Genomic DNA, 18,687 nt, shown 5'->3' with positions numbered 1-18,687 from the left:
CTATTCACTTAGGGCTCCGCCCCCTTTGGCCCGGCGTCCCTACCGCGCCTGCGCGCTCCCGCCCGGTCTCCATCTTGGAATTGGGAGGAAGAGAGAGAGGGAGACCGGGACGAGACCGGGGCTGTGGTGCGGAGAGAGGCTGAGGCTGAGAAGAGGAGAGGGAGAGAAGGCGCGGGGACCGCCCTTAGCTACAATCTTTCAGCTGCCCTCAGGAGAGGAAGGGGGAAAGGGAGGAGACCGGGGCGGGAGTGAGGGCTGTCACCCTCGGACCCCGGCGTGAGAGGGGCCGTGCGGCCGGACGTCCTCGGGGTGGGCCCCCTGTCGGTGGCCGAAGACCTGGGGCTCAGGCCCTTCCGTCGTGAATTTCCGGGCTTGACTCCTCGCTTCTCAAATATCCGGGTATCAGCCCCTCAGATCCCACATATCCAGGACTCGGGTCCTAACCTCTCTAAACCTGGGGCTCCGTTTCATAGGATTTCAAATATCGGGTTCAGGTCCCTGCGTGCACCAGTATCCGGGGTTCATTCCCCACGCGTTCAGGTATCAAATTCAGCCTCCCTTCGTTCAAATATCTGGGGTTCAGACCCCACAATCAGAAATCAGCAACTGTCGCCCTCGCGGAGGAGGAGGACTGGACCGCGAGGTCAGATCAGGTTGTCACCCCCTCCCCTCCAGGGGAGGCTTCCCGGGCCCGCCCCTCAGGAAGGGCGAAAGCCGAGGAAGAGGTGGCAAGGGGAAAGGTCTCCTTGCCCCTCTCCCTGCTTGGCAGAGCCGCTGGAGGACCCCAGGAGGAGGCGGAAGCGCTGGGGCACCATAGTGACCCCTACCAGGTGAGACGGGGTGCAGGGGCGCGGGTCCCTGTGTCTAGCATTGAGAAGAAAGCGTGCTCCTTTTTGAGGAACTGGGCCTGGGTAGGCCCTCTCCTCAGAATGAAGCCCAGTGGGCCAGTGGTCAGCCTCTGGCTAGCCGTGCCTTCTGCTGCCACCTTGTTCCTCTTCCTTCATAATATCTGTTTCATGGGGGACCTCAGGTGACAGGGTCTTTGATGTCATTGGGGGTCACGCCCTAAGGTGCTTGAGCTAATTAGATGGGTTTGCACTCTTTTGCTCTTCTCCCATGTTCACTTTGTCCCTCACAGCTACCTGTTCTCCATTATACCTCTTTCTCCTGATTGCCCTGGGGTGTTGATTCCCTTGCCTCTGATCTCTCTGATGGGTCCACTTAGCTTTTTTTTTTTAGACATGATCTGGTTGGATTTCTTGTCCTTTGAAGGAAGTGTGTGTGTGCATTTGTGTTTGGGGATGCCTGGCAATATTTTCCCCCACCTGTATTGTTACCTTCCAACCTCCTGCTGATGGTGATACATTTGTCAAGCGGTCTGTCATTTACAAGTGTTTTATATCTGTTCTCTCATGTGACACCCCCCCCCATTCACCCTGTGGGGGCCTCTTTTATTGCCGTCTTCCCATTTTACAGTTGAGAATATTGAGGCTCAGAGAGGTTGCTCAAGGTCACACAGTAGCAGAATCAGGATTTGAATCCAGGTTCTTGATGAAGTTTTGCCCCTGCTCCATACCTGTCTCTTGCCGTCTCTTCTTGGCCAGGGGTCCAAAGGGGAATGAGTTGGGGTGAGATAGAAGAATGGGGGGTGGGGTGGGGAGAAGAGCTTCCTTTTTAGGAGGACTGTACTCAGAAGCTTTCCCTGATGGGAAGCTCTGGCTCCTGTCTTCTGTCTCATGGATTTTTCTCCCTACTGTGACCTTCATCTCTACCCTGATTCCAGTCTTTGGTCTAGGTTCCTGAGAGGGTTCTGTCTTTTGACAAATGATAGCCATAGTGGTGTCTCTTCACAGTTAAAGCCAAGCTGCTGGGGTAGGATGATCCCCAAAGTCTTAAGTCCTTTTTGTGGTGACCCTGGAGGCAGGGAAGGAAAAATCCATATGCTGAGTGTCTGCATAGTGTTCTTAAGGATGAGATCTCATTAAAAATCTCACAACAGCCCTATGCTGTAATCCGTTTTACTGAAGAGAAGACCAAGCATAAGGAACTTACTCAAAACCCTGTTGCTGTATGTTGCCGATGAGATGTACTGTTAGTGTAGTTTAGGGACAGACAGACTTGGGTTTCCCCATCTGCAGAATGGTGATAACATTGTCCCTTGAGAAGGTGGCTGTGATTTAGCACAGACCTTGGTAATTGCTCAAATGTTCATTATTTGAGGAAGAGGCCCCGTGTGATATTTTGTTGGCATCCTTACATGTGGCCTATGGTCCTGGGTTGACATTCTGGGCTGGGTGCTGGTAAAGAGGTCAAGAAGATTCCTTTGGCAAGTTGTGAGCACCTGCCTTTGTGTGTGGGTGTGTGGTGGGGGTGAGGGGTGCTTGGCAGGGTTGCTGGCAGGAGAATGGAGAAGGGGGCCGATTCTGAGCAGCTTGGGAGCTGCTGAGGGCTTGGCTGAGGGCAATCAATCAATCTCCTAGGCTATTCTGAGCCCTCTGCACCCTGGGGGCCCACCGGAGAGTCAGGCTTACTTCTTGCCCTCCAGCTTCCAGTTGGGCTGAGACAAAATTAACAACACAACAGGAAACAATGCCCGACAGAATATAATTACATGCTAAATTGTTAGGTGCTTTAAAGGAGCTAGAACTCTGCCCTGGGAGTCCAGCTCTGCTGAAGGCTCTTTTGTGCCTAAATTCCAACAAGTGCTTAGCCAGGAGCTTGGCCTGGCATTCCCTGGGGAAAAGGGGCGGGGTCCTTGGCTACCAGGTACTGCAGGCTCTTTCTCTGGGTGTTTGGCTGGGTGCTCTAGGAGCTCTCCCCAAAGGCTGAAGTGGTCAAGGGAGGCTTCCTGCAGGAGGAGGCTAAGAGAGTAATAAGCACACAGGCCTGACAGGAGAGAAGGTCCTCTTCTCTGACCTTGAAGAAGTCCTCCTTCCTTTCTATGCCTCAGTCACCTCATCTGTGAAATGGTGATCACTATCCTGCCCTGCTTGTTTCATAGCGCTGTTTTAAAAACAGTGGTAGAGGACCAGCTTTGGATGTCACTTAACCTTTCTGAGCCTGTTTCCTCATTGCAAGATAAGGGTACCCCGATAGTAATACCTCACAAGGTTGTGGCAAGGGTTGAATGAGAGAGATGCATGTAAGGTGCTTACTGTACATGCTCAATAAATGTTATTTGTACACCACAAATGTCCTGTACCTGTGTGTGATGCATATGCAATCGGACTGGTCAAGTAAGACAGCCCAGGTCACAGAGAGGTCCCCAAAGCCAGCCACCATTTCTGTCCCTGTCCTTCCCATCCTCCCTGCCACAATGTCCCTAGGCGTTTTTGAGAGCAAGTCTTCTGGCCCTTCTGGGCCAATACCCACTTCTAACAATGGCCGGATTTCCACTACCTCCGGCCTGGCCGTTTCCTGCTCTCTTCCAGGGTGTGAGAGGTTGAGGGAGGAGGGGGCCTCGACGCCAAGGGGAACAGGAAGGTGCCTGGAAATATTTGGGGTATGGGACTTGTGGGACAGGACACTTGGGAATCTGGGGTTCTGGCTAGGAGGTGGGATCTTTATTCTTAAGGGGAGAAGTAGGGGGCTTGTAGGGAAATGGATCTTGCTGAGGGCTGAGGGGGGTGGTGAGGATGCTTAGCTCTCAGTCTTCCTAGCAGTTTTAGGGACTCCAGGGACCCGGCCCCCGTGCTCTGGTTGCTAGGGCAACTTCATTTTTTTGGAGCTTTGATGTTGTTCCTAATCTCCCCCCTGCCCTTCCTCAGCGGTGCCTCCCCCTCATCAGGGAACTAGGGGAGGAGAAGGCAGAAATTTGAGGGGTCCCTGCCTCTCTCTGAGTGTCTCATCTTCGCTGTAAGGGTCCCCTCTTCATTCTCCAGGTCAGGCCCCACTCTCAGGGCCCCCAGGGGCCATCATGCCAGCTGGGGGCCGGGCCGGGAGCCTGAAGGACCCTGATGTGGCTGAGCTCTTCTTCAAGGATGACCCTGAAAAGCTCTTCTCTGATCTCCGGGAAATTGGCCATGGCAGCTTTGGAGCCGTGTACTTTGTAAGTTGGGGCTTAGGAGAATGGGGTAGGGATGGGCACTGCATTCTTCCCCCTGTGGACCTCCAAGCCTCCTTCTGCTCTGCCATACCACACCAGCCTTTCCTGCCCTCTCCTTTTGGGCCAAAAAATCTTCCTGCTGCCCAGTTCTGACCAAGGGCTTTCACCAGCTTCTGGTCTGGTCTTCTAGGCCCGAGATGTCCGGAATAGTGAGGTGGTGGCCATCAAGAAGATGTCCTATAGTGGGAAGCAGTCAAATGAGGTGGGTCAGGTTTGACAAAAATGGTAAGGGACAGAGCAGGGGACCCCAGGCTCAATGTGCGGGCTGAGTAAACCTCTTCTCCCCTGACCTCCTCTCAGAAGTGGCAGGACATCATCAAGGAGGTGCGGTTCCTGCAGAAGCTCCGGCACCCCAATACCATTCAGTACCGGGGCTGTTACCTGAGGGAGCACACGGCTTGGGTGAGCTAGCCCACTGAATCTGGCCTGATCTTTGCCCCCATCCTTGTCCTGGTCCAGTCTCTTAGTGGGCCCTGTTCCAGGTGCCATTATGGGGACCTTGGAAGGGAGGAAGTCTCTCCCAACGTCTTTAGTCCTCAGGCAAACCCATGGACAACAGTTTCTCCAGAAAGAGAGGCTGGTTTGAAGAGAGTCATAAACTGTTAGTAGTTGGAAAGGGGCATATGGGCTGGAGGAAATGGAGATATAATGGGGCTTTGAAAGGATTCAGATGGGAGCTGTGGTATCTTGTCTCCCCTTCCTAGGGGAGGCCCTGACTAGGAACTCTCCCACCACCACCACCACGTTTTCTCAGTTGTCCTTCCTCTTTGTCTTCACCCTGGAGGTAATGCCTGAGTGAAGAATAGGCAGAGAAGCTCTCTGTTTGGATCTCTGCCCAAGAGAGGTGGGCCAGGGGTGACCAGATGTGCTTATCTCTGACCCTTCACCCTTTCTTAGCTGGTGATGGAGTATTGCCTGGGCTCAGCTTCTGACCTTCTAGAAGGTAAGTGGCTCTTTGGCCAACAAGTGGGAGAAGTGAGAAGAGCAAAGAAGCTGTAGGGAAAGGGATCAGGGGAGCTTGTTCCAGCCCCACCCTTGGGCTCCCTCAGTTTGATGTTTTTCCCTCACTCCCCAGTGCACAAGAAGCCCCTTCAGGAGGTGGAGATTGCAGCTGTGACCCATGGGGCCCTTCAGGGCCTGGCTTACCTGCACTCCCACAACATGATCCATAGGTACAAGGAACGTTGACAATGGCTGGGAGGGGGTGCGCTCTACACCACTTATTCAGCTGGGCTGCAGCCTTCTTGGAAACCTGGTGCTAAAGCCCCTTGCCCAGCCTTCCTGAGATGTATGCCTCATCCTTGTGCTTCATCTCCGGCAGGGATGTGAAGGCTGGAAACATCTTGCTATCAGAGCCAGGCTTGGTGAAGCTAGGGGACTTCGGCTCTGCATCTATCATGGCACCCGCCAACTCCTTTGTGGGCACCCCGTACTGGTGAGTGGGATGGTGGTGAGTGGAGGGAGCCCCTAGGATGTTGGGAGCGATAGTTGGCAGAGTCTGGGCAGGTGATAAGCCTCTTTCTCCTGACCATTCTCCCAGGATGGCTCCAGAGGTGATCCTCGCAATGGATGAGGGGCAGTACGATGGCAAAGTGGATGTCTGGTCCTTGGGGATAACCTGCATCGAGCTGGGTAAGGACGACATCCTCTGTTTCTTCATCCTCTTTTCTCTCCACTGCTTTCTCTTTCTCTGTCTCTTTCCATCCCCATACCATTTCATCCTCAGGCCTCCAAGCTCCTGTCCATTTTGACTGTACCCTTGACCCCCAAGTCAGGCAGCTGTCAAATCCTACCAGTTCTTAGATCTAAGGATATCAGAGCATTCTTTTCCTGTCCACTACTCTAGTTTTACTTTTTTTTTTGAGTGCTAGCTTTGTACCACGCTATGCTAGCAGGTTTTGGGGGTATAGCAGTGAATGAGGTTCTTGGCCTTGTGGAACTTACATTCCAGTTGGGGAAACAGATGTGTTTTCTCTTACTGGGACAGAAGCTGAATGGAGGTTACAGGAGCAGTACAACCATAAAGCAAGAGACTTGATCTATTTCAGGGGCTAAGGAATATTTTACAGCAGATATCTAAGCAGAACCATAAAGTAGATAATAGCTGTTTGAAAGACTATAGGGAAGAGCATTCCAGATAGGTAAGAGCAGGCATGCGGAGCTGAGACTGGCTTCAGTTGTTTGAAATATTGCAGGTAATGCCATGTAAAGAGCAGTGAATGATAAGGCCAGAGAGTAAGGCTCACGTGAGTTCATGAGGCCTTGAAGCCTGTCCGGGTTCTCGTCTCTGCCAGCCTATGCTACTGAAATTAACTATTAGTGAGGTAATGTTTGTAAAGCCTCCAACACAGTGCGCGGCACAGACAGTTGCCCAAGAAAAGAGATGCAGTCTCTCTTATCAACAACTTCCTGCCATGATCTTTCCTACCTCCAGTCTCTTCTTCCCTCCAGTCTCTCTTATGTCAGAGAGATCTGCCCTAGCCGGGTGCTGTTGCTTCGCTCCCCTCCTCAGAGCCATCAGTGCTCCCCATTCCCTTCAAGACCTATGCCATCCCTGCGCTTCCTTCCACCAAGCTAAAAGCCCCGCTTTCTGAAAGTTGGCTCTCACCTTTATAAGCTCCACACCCTGAGTGTGCCATGAACTTTTCCACTTTCTTAACTTGGTTTGTATTTTGTCTTCTGCCCGAAGTCCGAGATTTGGACACGCCCTTTCCCTCCATGTCCACATACGTGCATTTGTCACTCGAGACCACAGCTGGGCAGGTGATGCAAATACATTGGAACAAGCCAGGTAGAAGAAAAATATAGAGCTGTCCATTTTATTCCTACTTTTTGGTAGAGATGTGGACGCCAAGAAATATTTCTCTGTTATTGAAAAGAAACCACCAGTCCTGGTTATAAGCAGATAGTGCGTATCAAAGAAGTAATGTGAAAAAGATTACGGCAAACTGGAGACTGCTGTTGCTTTGCTCTAGCCCATCGTTATGCATAAGTGTCGGCTCCTTTTCACCACATCTAAGTTTTTAGAAGAAACCGGACATTTAGGTTATTATTACTAAATTGCTAGGTTGGAATGTAATTTAAAAATTGCTATTTGGGCCAAAAACATAACAAAACATTTGTCTGGGCCTCGAGGAGCTCCTGGCTTGCAACTTCTAATCTAAGGCCCAGCTCCAATATCCCTTTTTCCAAAAGACCTGCCCTTAATCCCCTGCACACCTACCAGCTTGAGAACCCACATGCACTCCCAGCTTCCCAACCATTTTTCTGTCTCCCTCTTGTAACTTGATAGTACTTGTTGAGTTTTACTTAATCTTTCCTGTTAGGCTAGAGGTTCCTTGAGGACAGAGCCTGTCTCTTGTTTTTCCTTATCTTTCCCTTAACACTTAGCAAGTTTTTTGCTCTTACTTGGCACCTAATAGAATGTTAGTTGGGCTGATAACTGCTTCTTTCTGCCTTTGATCTCTATTCCGTTGTATACAGGGGAGAGGATGGGTGTTACATTTTATGGAGGAAATTAATTGAGATGATGAGAATTGCTCAGGGCCATACAGCAAGGAAGTCAGGGAGCTGGGGTGTGAACCCAAATCCTCTGATTTCCATTCCACTCCTCTGCCCATCTGCCACCTCTCACCTTCTCCCTGTTCACCTTTCTCTGTAGCGGAACGGAAACCACCGCTGTTTAACATGAATGCGATGAGTGCCTTATACCACATTGCACAGAACGAGTCCCCCGTGCTCCAGTCAGGACACTGGTGAGGACTGGGATTCCTGGGCCCAGGGGTTAGGCCATAGGGTAAGGCTACCTGGCTTATGGCCTCCCCCCCTTCCTCATCCTCCCATGACTTCTAGGTCTGAGTACTTCCGGAATTTTGTTGACTCCTGTCTTCAGAAAATCCCTCAAGACAGACCAACCTCAGAGGTTCTTCTGAAGGTAAGGGCTCACTGGCCTAGCATTCTCCTAGAACCGTTGCCTGTTAGAACCACAAAACCCTTCAGTGAAATTAGTGATTCCCAGCTCTTCCTCCACCAAGAACTTCATGTATGAATTCCCACCCGCATTCCCAGTGCCCAATGGACTCTGTGTTTTGCAAGATTTTGTCTACCAGACTGTCTTTATTTATTAAGTAATAATTTGTTTTCCCATCTTTTGTTAATCAAAGACGTATATAATTGCCAGCCAGAGCTTCTGGTCTGCGTGCGATAACCAGGGTTACCACACTGATCTGATGTAATTCAAGCCAAAAGCCTGGGTAGCCTTGTCATGGGTAAATGTATGATTTCCCTTAGGTGTGTTTTGAGATATCAAAAGTAGAGGGGCCCCCATTCCCTTCACAGATCCATGGGGCCTAAGGAGCCCTAGTTGGGAACTGATGTAGACAGTCTAGTTTGACCTACTTGTTTTATAATTGTGGGATACCTTATGAAATCCAGAGAGGCCTCATGACATGTCCAGGGGCACACAGCATGTTGATAGAGGACCTGGACTAGAATCCAGATCTCCTGACTGTTCTTGTCTGTCAGCTGTGCTTGGAGGAACAGGAGCCTGTCTGGGGAGGGGTGATTGGGTGGTGAAAATGTGGGGGCAGGGCTTACCTAGCACAAGGCCAGCATCAGCTCCTGGTGGGCATGGGCCCCAGGGAAGTTCCTCAGGCCAGAGGGAGTGTCAGGGCCCATGGGATACTTGGGGTGGGGGTAGGTGCTCTGCAGCAGGCCTCAGTGTTCTCTCCCCTCAGCACCGCTTTGTGCTCCGGGAGCGGCCACCCACAGTCATCATGGACCTGATCCAGAGGACCAAGGATGCCGTGCGGGAGCTGGACAATTTGCAGTACCGAAAGATGAAGAAGATACTGTTCCAAGAAGCACCCAATGGCCCTGGTGCTGAAGCCCCAGAGGAGGAGGAGGTGACCCAGCTTACCCTGCCACCCTTTTTTCCCCACTGTGTTTTGCTTGCCTCCTAGCAGCTGCTTGGCTCACCTTCCCTCTCCTTCCTCCTGCCCTCTGTCTCCCTGTGCTATCTCCATATACATACCCCTTATCCTTCCCCTTCCCTGCCCAACAGCCTGCGCCCTGTCCACAGGAGGCCGAGCCCTACATGCACCGGGCTGGGACGCTGACCAGTCTAGAGAGTAGCCACTCAGTGCCAAGCATGTCCATCAGCGCCTCCAGCCAGAGCAGTTCAGTCAATAGCCTAGCTGATGCCTCGGACAACGAGGAGGAAGAGGAGGAGGAGGAAGAGGAAGAGGAGGAGGAGGAAGGCCCTGAAGCCCGAGAGATGGCCATGATGCAAGAAGGGGAGCATACAGTTACCTCCCATAGTTCCATCATCCACCGACTGCCGGTATGCAGCTCACCTTCAGGAGGCCTGATGGTGACAAGGCCGAGCCCCAGCTCTCCCTCCCAAGTGTGATTGCTCCTCCTCTAAGTCAGACTGGGTCTCCAGGGATCTCCTCTTGGGCCCAGTGGCCTCTGAACCTTGGGCATCCCTTTCACCTTCCCTTCCTCTAGGGTTCTGACAACTTGTATGATGACCCCTACCAGCCGGAGATGACCCCAGGTCCTCTCCAGCCACCCGCAGCCCCAGCTCCCACCTCTACCACCTCTTCTGCCCGCCGCCGGGCCTACTGCCGCAACAGGGATCACTTTGCCACCATCCGTACTGCCTCCCTGGTAAGTGTAGCCATCCTCCCTCAGCCTGGATGCCCCAAACTCTTAAGTCCAGAGATGATTTGTTTTTCCCCTCTGGCACTGGATTAAGTTCAGATTCCGCTCTCACTTTTTGTTGCCGTCTTTCACTTTGTCCTCTCCTTGACCCTCTCCATTCTCTTCTCCCAACGGACTGTTTTGGTCACATTGCCCGATGTGGGTATTCCTAGTTTGATAAACTCTTTCTCCATTTTCATGGCTAGGCTTAAGTAGCATGTCCTGGGGTGCCTTCCCAGGCCCTTGACCAGCCAGGTGTATCACATCCCTGTGCTGTGGTGCTTCTAAATGACATTATGATAGGTGTGCTGGATTTTATGCTCCTGGAGGGCAGGAATAGTGGCCAGTGTCTGCCTCATACCATGACTGGCTCTCAGGCTCACACACATGCCTGAGTATTTCATCCTTCCAGCTCCTCTGGAGAGAGAGGGTATGATCCCAGTTGAGAGATGAGGCAGTGGTGACTCAGACATTCTGCTTGTCCAAGGCACTTGCCGAAACACCTTTGGTGGTTTTCAGATTTTCAAATTAAGCAAGACTGGTTTTCCTAAGATCAAGTCATGGTAATGTTTTTCTCAGTTCACAGGAAAAGATGGGTAGACTTTTCATAAAACACAGTCTTTCATCCATACCTTGAGTAAACCTTTAGATTTCATTCTTGCTTAGTTGCAAACACCAACATTAATTCCGTTATGGGCCAGTGATTGGTCTAGTGTATTCTTATGGGACAGCTCTTCAGATCCTGTGATGCTTAGTGCTTTGTTGTACTGTGTAGAGAGGTCCAGGGTTTCCTGGACCTGATTTCCAGGGACTTGGCCACCTGGACTAGTTGGAGTTGTGCCCACTTGACAATGGGACCTGAGCTCCAAACCTCAGATGTGGACATCCAGGCCCAGTGTTCTTGATACTCCCAACATCTCAGGGCCCAGATCCCAGCTGCATACCTGGGCTGTAATGAGTCCTCAGTGTTTGCTGAAGGGGAAGAAAAACAGTGTTTGTTAGTTCAGAGTGTTCTAGACGCTATTATGCATGTATCAGGCGTAATCTCCACAGCTTTCTATAAGGAGGTGGTATTGTCCCATTTAGCAGATAAGGGAACTGAGGCTAGTGTCATTAACTTGCCTGAGGTTACCTGGTTAGTAAGTGACCAAGCTGGGGGTTGGGCCCAGGTATGTTTGACTTTGAACTAACCTGAATTGTTGCCACTTTTGCATCGGGCCCTGCGCGCGGCACCTTTTATCGACTCATTCAGTGATATCAGCGTGTGAAATAGACTGTATCTCCATCATCCAGTGGAGGTGGCAGACTCAGAGGGGCTACGTGTGATGAAGGCACCAAATGAGAACCGAACCCATGAGTCTGAAATCTGTGTTCACCAATAGAGCATGAAAACCGTGTGAGTAATGAGATGAGGCCAGGACTGAGCCCCACTTCTCATCCTCTGTCCTGCCCCAGGTCAGCCGTCAGATCCAGGAGCATGAGCAGGACTCAGCCCTGCGGGAGCAGCTGAGTGGCTATAAGCGGATGCGACGACAGCACCAGAAACAGCTGCTGGCCTTGGAGTCACGGCTGAGGGGTGAACGTGAGGAGCATAGCGCACGGCTACAGCGGGAGCTTGAGGCACAGCGGGCCGGCTTTGGGGCTGAGGCAGAAAAACTGTCCCGGCGGCACCAGGCCATTGGTGAGAAGGAGGCACGAGCCGCCCAGGCCGAGGAGCGAAAGTTCCAGCAGCACATCCTTGGGCAGCAGAAGAAAGAGCTAGCGGCCCTGCTGGAGGCACAGAAGCGAACCTACAAACTTCGGAAGGAGCAGCTAAAGGAGGTGAGATGGGGCTGCAGCAACGGACAGGGCCTGTGGTGGGTGAGGTGCCCTGACTCCCTGCCCTCCGCATGGCCTTGCCCAGGAGCTCCAGGAGAACCCCAGCACACCCAAGCGGGAGAAGGCCGAGTGGCTTCTGCGGCAGAAGGAGCAACTCCAGCAGTGCCAGGCAGAGGAGGAGGCGGGGCTGCTGCGGCGACAGCGTCAGTACTTTGAGCTTCAGTGTCGCCAGTATAAGCGCAAGATGCTGCTGGCCCGTCACAGCCTGGACCAGGACCTGCTGCGGGAGGTAGGCCACCCCACCCTCCATCCCCCTCCCCACAGCACAGGCACCTATTTTTCCCTCTACCCTCTTTCGTGCTGTGGTTTGGCTTCTCTTCCACACCCCTTGTTTCCTCGTGCCTGTCACCCTGCTAGAGCTCCCTGGGCTTCCATTCCCAGGCCAGCCAGCAGCTTGGCTCCTTTACACCCCTCAGCTCCCCATGCTCAGCTCCCTCTGCCAGGGAGTTCTGGGGCTCTCTTGACACCAACAAGGCTTCCTGACTGAGCTCTGGGCCCTGCCTCCCTTCTGCCTCAGGATTTGAACAAGAAGCAGACCCAGAAGGACTTGGAGTGTGCGTTGCTGCTGCGGCAGCATGAGGCCACGCGAGAGCTGGAGCTACGGCAGCTCCAGGCTGTCCAGCGCACACGGGCCGAACTCACCCGCCTGCAGCACCAGACAGAGCTGGGCAACCAGCTGGAGTACAACAAGCGGCGTGAGCAAGAGTTGCGGCAGAAGCATGCAGCCCAGGTTCGCCAGCAGCCCAAGAGCCTCAAAGTACGTGCAGGCCAGCGTCCCCCGGGCCTCCCGCTCCCCATTCCTGGGGCTCTGGGACCACCCAGCACAGGCACCCCTAGAGAAGAGCAGCCCTGCTCATCTGGCCAGGAGGCAGTCCTGAACCAAAGAATTCTGGGAGAGGAGGAGGAGGAGGAAGCAGTTCCAGAGAGAAGGATTCTGGGAAAGGAAGGGGCTACCCTGGAGCCAGAGGAACAGAGGATATTGGGGGAAGAATCAGGAACCCCTAGTCCCAACCCACAAAAACATAGTTTGATTGATGAGGAAGGTTGGGGTCTGCCTGAGGAGGAGATAGAAGAGCTTAGGGTCCCATCCCTGGCGCCCCAAGAGAGGAGCATTGTGGGCCAGGAGGCAGCTGGGGAATGGAGGTTATGGGAGAAGCAGGACGGGAGCCTCCTGGATGAGGAATTTGAGCTTGGCTGGATCCCGGGCCCAGCGCTGACCCCAGTCCCCGAGGAAGATGAGGAAGAGGAAGAGGGGGCGCCAATTAGGACCCCGAGGGATCCTGGAGATGGCTGTCCCTCACCAGACATCCCCCCTGAACCCCCTCCAACACGTCTGAGGCATGGCCCTATTAGCCAGCTCCCTGGACTCCTGTCCCATGGCCTCCTGGCTGGCCTCTCCTTTGCAGTGGGATCCTCCTCTGGCCTCCTGCCCCTGCTACTTCTGCTGCTGCTCCCACTGCTGGCAGCCCAGGGTGGGGGTGGCCTGCAGGCAGCGCTCCTGGCCCTTGAGGTCGGGCTGGTGGGCCTGGGGGCCTCCTACCTACTTCTTTGTACAGCTCTGCACCTGCCCCCCAGTCTGTTCCTCCTCCTGGCCCAGGGCACCGCACTGGGGGCTGTCCTGGGTTTGAGCTGGCGCCGTGGCCTTATGGGTGTCCCTCTGGGCCTTGGGGCTGCCTGGCTCCTAGCCTGGCCAGGCCTGGCTCTACCTCTGGCAGCTCTGGCAGCTGGGGGCAAATGGGTGCGGCAGCAGGGCCCCCGGATGCGCCGGGGCATCTCTCGACTCTGGCTGCGGGCTCTGCTGCGCCTGTCGCCTGTGGCCTTTTGTGCCCTACAGGGCTGTGGAGCTGTGGGGGACCGAGGCCTATTTGCACTCTACCCCAAGACCAACAAGGATGGCTTCCGCAGCCGTCTGCCCGTTCCTGGGCCCCGGCGGGGTAATCCCCGCGCTGCCCGACACCCGCTAGCCCTGTTGGCGAGGTTTTGGACCCTGTGCAAGGGCTGGAACTGGCGCCTGGCACGGGCCAGCCAGGGTTTAGCCTCCCACTTGCCCCCTTGGGCTATCCACACACTGGCCAGCTGGGGCCTGCTCCGAGGTGAGAGGCCCAGCCGTATCCCCCGGCTGCTGCCCCGTAGCCAGCGCCGGCTAGTGCCCTCTGCCTCTCGCCAATCAGCGCCCGGGACTCTAATTGGGCGGCGATCCCGACCCCGCCAGTCCCGGGCCCTGCCTCCTTGGAGGTAACCGACTAGCTCTTCCCCTGCCCGAATCTTAGAGCATCGAGCACTTTATTTCCCACTACTCAGTGAGGTTTCTCGAGTTCCAGTCCTCTCCTCCCTTTCACCCCTATCTCCTTAGTACACTTCCCCACCTCAGCCCAGTCCTCTGGACCTCTAGACAGGCAGCCTCCTCCACCAGGAGTCCAGAAGTTACACTTTGTGTTCTCCTGACACTCCTCCCCACCCTAAGTTATTGCTGTTCTCCCACTGTGTGTGTGCTCATCCTCACCCTCATCAACTCAGGCCTGGGGCCAGGGGTGGCGGTGGGTGGGAAGTCATGTTTTTTTTTTCTCTCTTTGATTTTGTTTTTCTGTCTCCCTTCCAACCTGTCCCCTTTCCCCCACCAAAAAAAGAAAAAGACAAACACAAATAAAATATCTGAGCGGAACTGTACCTTTGGCCCAGGCTGCCTCTGTCTGCTTTGTCCTGCCGCCTAGCCTCCCCGGTATGCCCCCAGTCTGGACCCTCGGCCCCCAGTTCCATGACCTCTTCACCCCCATCTACGTTATCTTAACCCCTTTCACTCCTCAGCCTCATCCTCTCTGCCTTCATAGCTTCGTTGCACCATGACCACCACCAGCTCAGAGGTCTGGGCCCCTGTTGAGCTTCCACAGAACTTCTTGGCCCCACAGCTCCCCTGTTGGTGGGTTCTTTTCCAGAGAGTGTCCTTAGGTTCCGGGGCCTTTTGTCCTTATCACCTGCCTTTTGTCCCAGCCCCTTCCCTATGTGGTTCCCTTCTGGGAACTGAATATCTCCCCTGGCATTAATTAGGCTTTACCCTAGAGGGCTTGGGGAAGGGACTGCAAACTACAGTAGGGGGTGGTGAGTTTGGGGGGCCAGGCAGAGAGTGGGGGCATGGAAATGGGATTGGTTGTGGGCTTGGAGTGGGAGCTGAGTGTCTAAGGGGCTGGGCTGGGACGTGGAGATCTGGTCAGGGTAGCAGCTGCTGGCCCATTGAACCTGTCAGGCCCTTTCTGGCCACCTCCTTTGCCCCTTTCCCTTACGTGGCCCTAGATGGGGCCACCCCATCTTATCCATTTCTCAGCTCGGAGCTTATCCTCCTTCCCTCCCTCCCACCCTAAGGTGTTGAACCTGGGACTTTCTCTGTCTTTCCTTAGCTGTGTCGCTCTCTTCCATGGGTGTGTTATGTGACTTGGTTTTCTCACTCTTGTGCACGTTCTGTATCTGCTCACTTGGTTTCTGTCTCTGGGTTGTATTTCCTCTGTCTTTGCATGGTCAGAGCTTCTTGTGTGTACTCCGTACCCTAAAGATTCTCAGTTCTCTGTCCACGAATTCTCCTGCTGTTTCTTGTGTTTTCTACCCAACCCTGAACATGCTCTTGGAACATGCTCTTGTTTACTTGTATCTCTTGCCCATTGAGAATCTTCCTGATCTCTCTTCAGCACAATCCCATCTCTCCATGTCTGTCTGTATACAGCTCCCCCCGCCCCCTCTGTCTAACATGTTTTCTGTTTCTCTCCCTCTCCCTGTCTCTGCTTCTGTCTCCTCTCCTCCTCTCTCTCTTCTCCCCTTCTCCCCTGGTTGTTCCTCCTCCTCCTCCTCCTCCTCCTCCTCCTCCTCCTCCTCCTCCTCCTCCTCCTCCTCCTCCTCTCCCTTGCCCCCATCTCCCCTTGGTCCGTCCACTGCATAGTCTAAGGAGCTGCAGATCAAGAAGCAGTTCCAGGAGACGTGTAAGATCCAGACTCGGCAGTACAAGGCCCTGCGGGCACACTTGCTGGAGACCACACCCAAAGCTCAGCACAAGAGCCTCCTTAAGCGGCTCAAGGAAGAACAGACCCGCAAGCTGGCGATTCTAGCCGAGCAGTATGACCAGTCCATCTCAGAGATGCTCAGCTCGCAGGCGGTGAGGCCTGGGGTCCAGGGAGGGAGCGTGGTGGAGGCTGGCCTTTGTACTCCCGCCTTGGTTATGGGAAGTTGGAAGTGGGGGAGTGCGGGGAAAGATGGGGCTTTTGTTCTTGGGGGAAACTTGGATACTCTCCCACTGTTAGTATTCTCCACAATGGTTTTTTTTTTTTTTTTTATCTCTCTTGAGTATTTTCTTAAGGTCTTGACAAAGCCAGCCTGACTACTCTACCAAGAACCACCAAGGAAAGAGTGGCTATAATTGTTTCCTGGGCCTGAGTTAGTTTAATGTGTGAACAGGGAGCAAATCAAAATGATCGTGGCCCTTGGGCTGATTTACCCAGACTTCTGAGGATTTTGAAGATTGCTGTTCTAAAAGTGATCACACAACAACACTGGAATGGGCCAATTAAAAAATACCATAGCGTAAAAAGTGACAGTGCCCCTATTCATTGCCATTCTCTCACCCAATCTCATTCTCTGACCCAATCTCAGTTAACTGTTAATAATTGTATTTTAGGTTTTTTCCCTATGCATATTTGAAAGATTACACAAAATTATAAACAAAAGTAGGATTGTGTTGTACATACTGCTCTCTTCTTTTTCCACCTAGTATTTCTTGGACATTTTTCCATGTCAGTACACCTATCTCATTTTTTAAACAGTGTAGAATTTTCCATGGTATGGACGTACCATAATTTATTTAACCCATCCCTTATTGGTGGACATTTAGGTTGTTTCCAGTATTTTGCTATCACAACGCTTCAGTGAACACCTTCGAGCACATGTGCAAGTATACCTGGGGGATAAATTCCTGGAAGTGTAATTGCTGTGTCACAGGGTATGGCGACCTTTCATTTTGATAGATGTTGAGACTGGCTGCTTCTTGAAACCTTAGGGCCCAGGCCTACCTGGGGCAGGGGAGGATTGCGGGGGTGGGGGAGGAGGCCCCTAAAATTAGTTCTCCCTGTTTGCCAGCTACGGCTTGATGAGACCCAGGAGGCAGAATTCCAGGCCCTTCGGCAGCAGCTGCAGCAGGAGCTGGAGCTGCTAAACGCCTACCAGAGCAAGATCAAGATCCGCACCGAGAGCCAGCATGAGCGGGAGCTGCGGGAGCTGGAGCAGAGGGTGGCTCTGAGGCGGGCGCTGCTGGAGCAGCGGGTAAGGGGGCTCCGGCACCAAGAGGCGCTGGGGAGGGCAGGCTCCCCACCTCCTGCCCCCGGATGCGCTAACCTCTTTTCTGGGTGTCCCAGGTGGAAGAGGAGCTGCTGGCCTTGCAGACAGGGCGCTCCGAGCGAATCCGGAGTTTGCTCGAGCGGCAGGCCCGTGAGATCGAGGCTTTCGATGCTGAGAGCATGAGGCTGGGCTTCTCCAGTATGGCTCTGGGGGGCATCCCAGCCGAGGCTGCTGCACAGGGCTATCCTGCTCCACCTCCTGCCCCTGCCTGGCCCTCCCGTCCTGTTCCCCGATCAGGGGCACACTGGAGCCATGGCCCTCCTCCACCGGGCATGCCCCCCCCAGCCTGGCGTCAGCCCTCTCTGCTGGCTCCTCCGGGTCCCCCAAACTGGCTGGGGCCCCCCACACAGAGTGGGACACCTCGTGGTGGAGCCCTGCTGCTGCTAAGAAACAGCCCTCAGCCCCTGCGGCGGGCAGCCTCAGGGGGCAGTGGCAGCGACAACGTGGGCCCACCTGCTGCTGCAGTGCCTGGGCCTCTGAGCCGTAGCACCAGTGTCGCTTCCCACATCCTCAATGGTTCCTCCCACTTCTATTCCTGAAGTGCAGGGTGGATGAGCAGATGAATGGGGCAGGGGCAGGGGCAGGGGTGGGTGGAGCCGGTTCCTGGAGGGCTGTAAGCTTGAGGTCCACCCACAGGTGGGGATCAGGATGTTGGCTCCAGCTCCCCTTAGACCTCCTCATCTCATGAGCTTCTTGGGCTGGCCAGTGGCCCAGGGCCAGCTTGGGCCTCGGTGCCTCAAGGCTGACCAGGAGCCCTTGCCTCCCCACCATGGTGCCAGGGTCTCTCTCCATCACAGCCTTGGGAAAGGAGGGAGATGTGCGTGTCAAATATTCATCTGGTCCCCTGGGGGAGGGGAAGGGTGGGTCTAGATATATTATATTCAGAGAACTATACTACCCCCTGTAATGGGGCCATGGACTGGGGATGCCAGGCCCCCCAGACCTGAGGTGTGGCAGAGCAGGTCTGGGTGGGGAGAACAGAAGGAAAAGGCCTTCCTAGGAAAGGATCAGGATGTTGTCTTGGGGTCAGGATGCCTGGTCTCTCCATTCCCCCGTTGCTGTCTGACGTCCTGTGCCGTTTTGTCCTTTATCTTTTTTCTTTTTCTTTTTTTTTTTTTTTTTTTTTTTTTTTTTATTGAGATCAGAGCTGGGGCAGGGGAACAAGGGAAGGACCTTGGAAGGGGCTGCTTCCAGACCTGGGGGCAGTCGTGGTTACCCCTCCCAGCTATGGGGTTGGCACAGAGCCCCACAGCAAGCTTTTAATAAACTGTTGGTTATTCTAACAGACCCCGGGACTCACCCTTTCTGTCTAAAGTGTGTATTAAGGACTGTTCGTGGGAGGTGATAGTGTCATTTGTATTTAAAAAGAGAATTTATTGGGATGTGTAACTAAAAATTTCAGTGATTTTAATGACTTCGGGTAGGACTGGATCCACAACTTTAAAGGAGGTCATCCATCTCCTGACTTCTGCTTCCCTTTGTTTTGACTTCAAAGATTTCAAAAGGTTCACTTCACACCAGGCTCCTGGCAGCTCCAAGCCTGTATCTTCATAGCAATCTCAACAGCAAGAATGCCAGCAAAGTCCTAAAGTGACTTCATTGGCTCAGTCTGTAGCCAGAGGCCTGGG

The 18,687-nt window shown here is 53.7% G+C and overlaps 1 protein-coding gene across 7 annotated transcripts; it reads left to right on the top strand.

Moving 5' to 3' along the window:
- Positions 1-70: 70 nt before the first annotated feature.
- TAOK2 (TAO kinase 2) lies at positions 71-18,347 on the top strand. 7 transcript variants are annotated; one of them, XM_030300163.1, is made up of 19 exons: positions 73-830; positions 3,882-4,048; positions 4,236-4,307; positions 4,406-4,507; positions 5,003-5,048; positions 5,181-5,277; positions 5,427-5,540; positions 5,646-5,737; positions 7,767-7,860; positions 7,958-8,039; positions 8,842-9,009; positions 9,186-9,446; positions 9,614-9,775; positions 11,264-11,629; positions 11,712-11,915; positions 12,204-12,443; positions 15,612-15,824; positions 16,802-16,984; positions 17,077-18,347. In XM_030300163.1, the coding sequence occupies exons 2-19, from the start codon at positions 3,917-3,919 to the stop codon at positions 17,596-17,598; spliced, it is 3,150 nt and encodes a 1,049-aa protein (XP_030156023.1). In that variant the 5' UTR covers positions 73-830; positions 3,882-3,916; the 3' UTR covers positions 17,599-18,347. The 7 variants fall into 7 exon arrangements, with proteins under 7 accessions (XP_030156021.1, XP_030156020.1, XP_030156023.1 ...); XM_030300162.1 differs by having other exon boundaries at positions 9,168-9,446; XM_030300166.1 differs by lacking the exon at positions 17,077-18,347 and adding an exon at positions 16,557-16,664 and having other exon boundaries at positions 9,168-9,446; positions 16,802-16,894.
- Positions 18,348-18,687: the final 340 nt, after the last annotated feature.

This window comes from Lynx canadensis, chromosome E3, assembly GCF_007474595.2.
Source record: "Lynx canadensis isolate LIC74 chromosome E3, mLynCan4.pri.v2, whole genome shotgun sequence".
NCBI classification, from domain to species: Eukaryota; Metazoa; Chordata; class Mammalia; order Carnivora; family Felidae; genus Lynx; species Lynx canadensis.
This window is presented reverse-complemented; position numbering and strand designations above follow the sequence as displayed.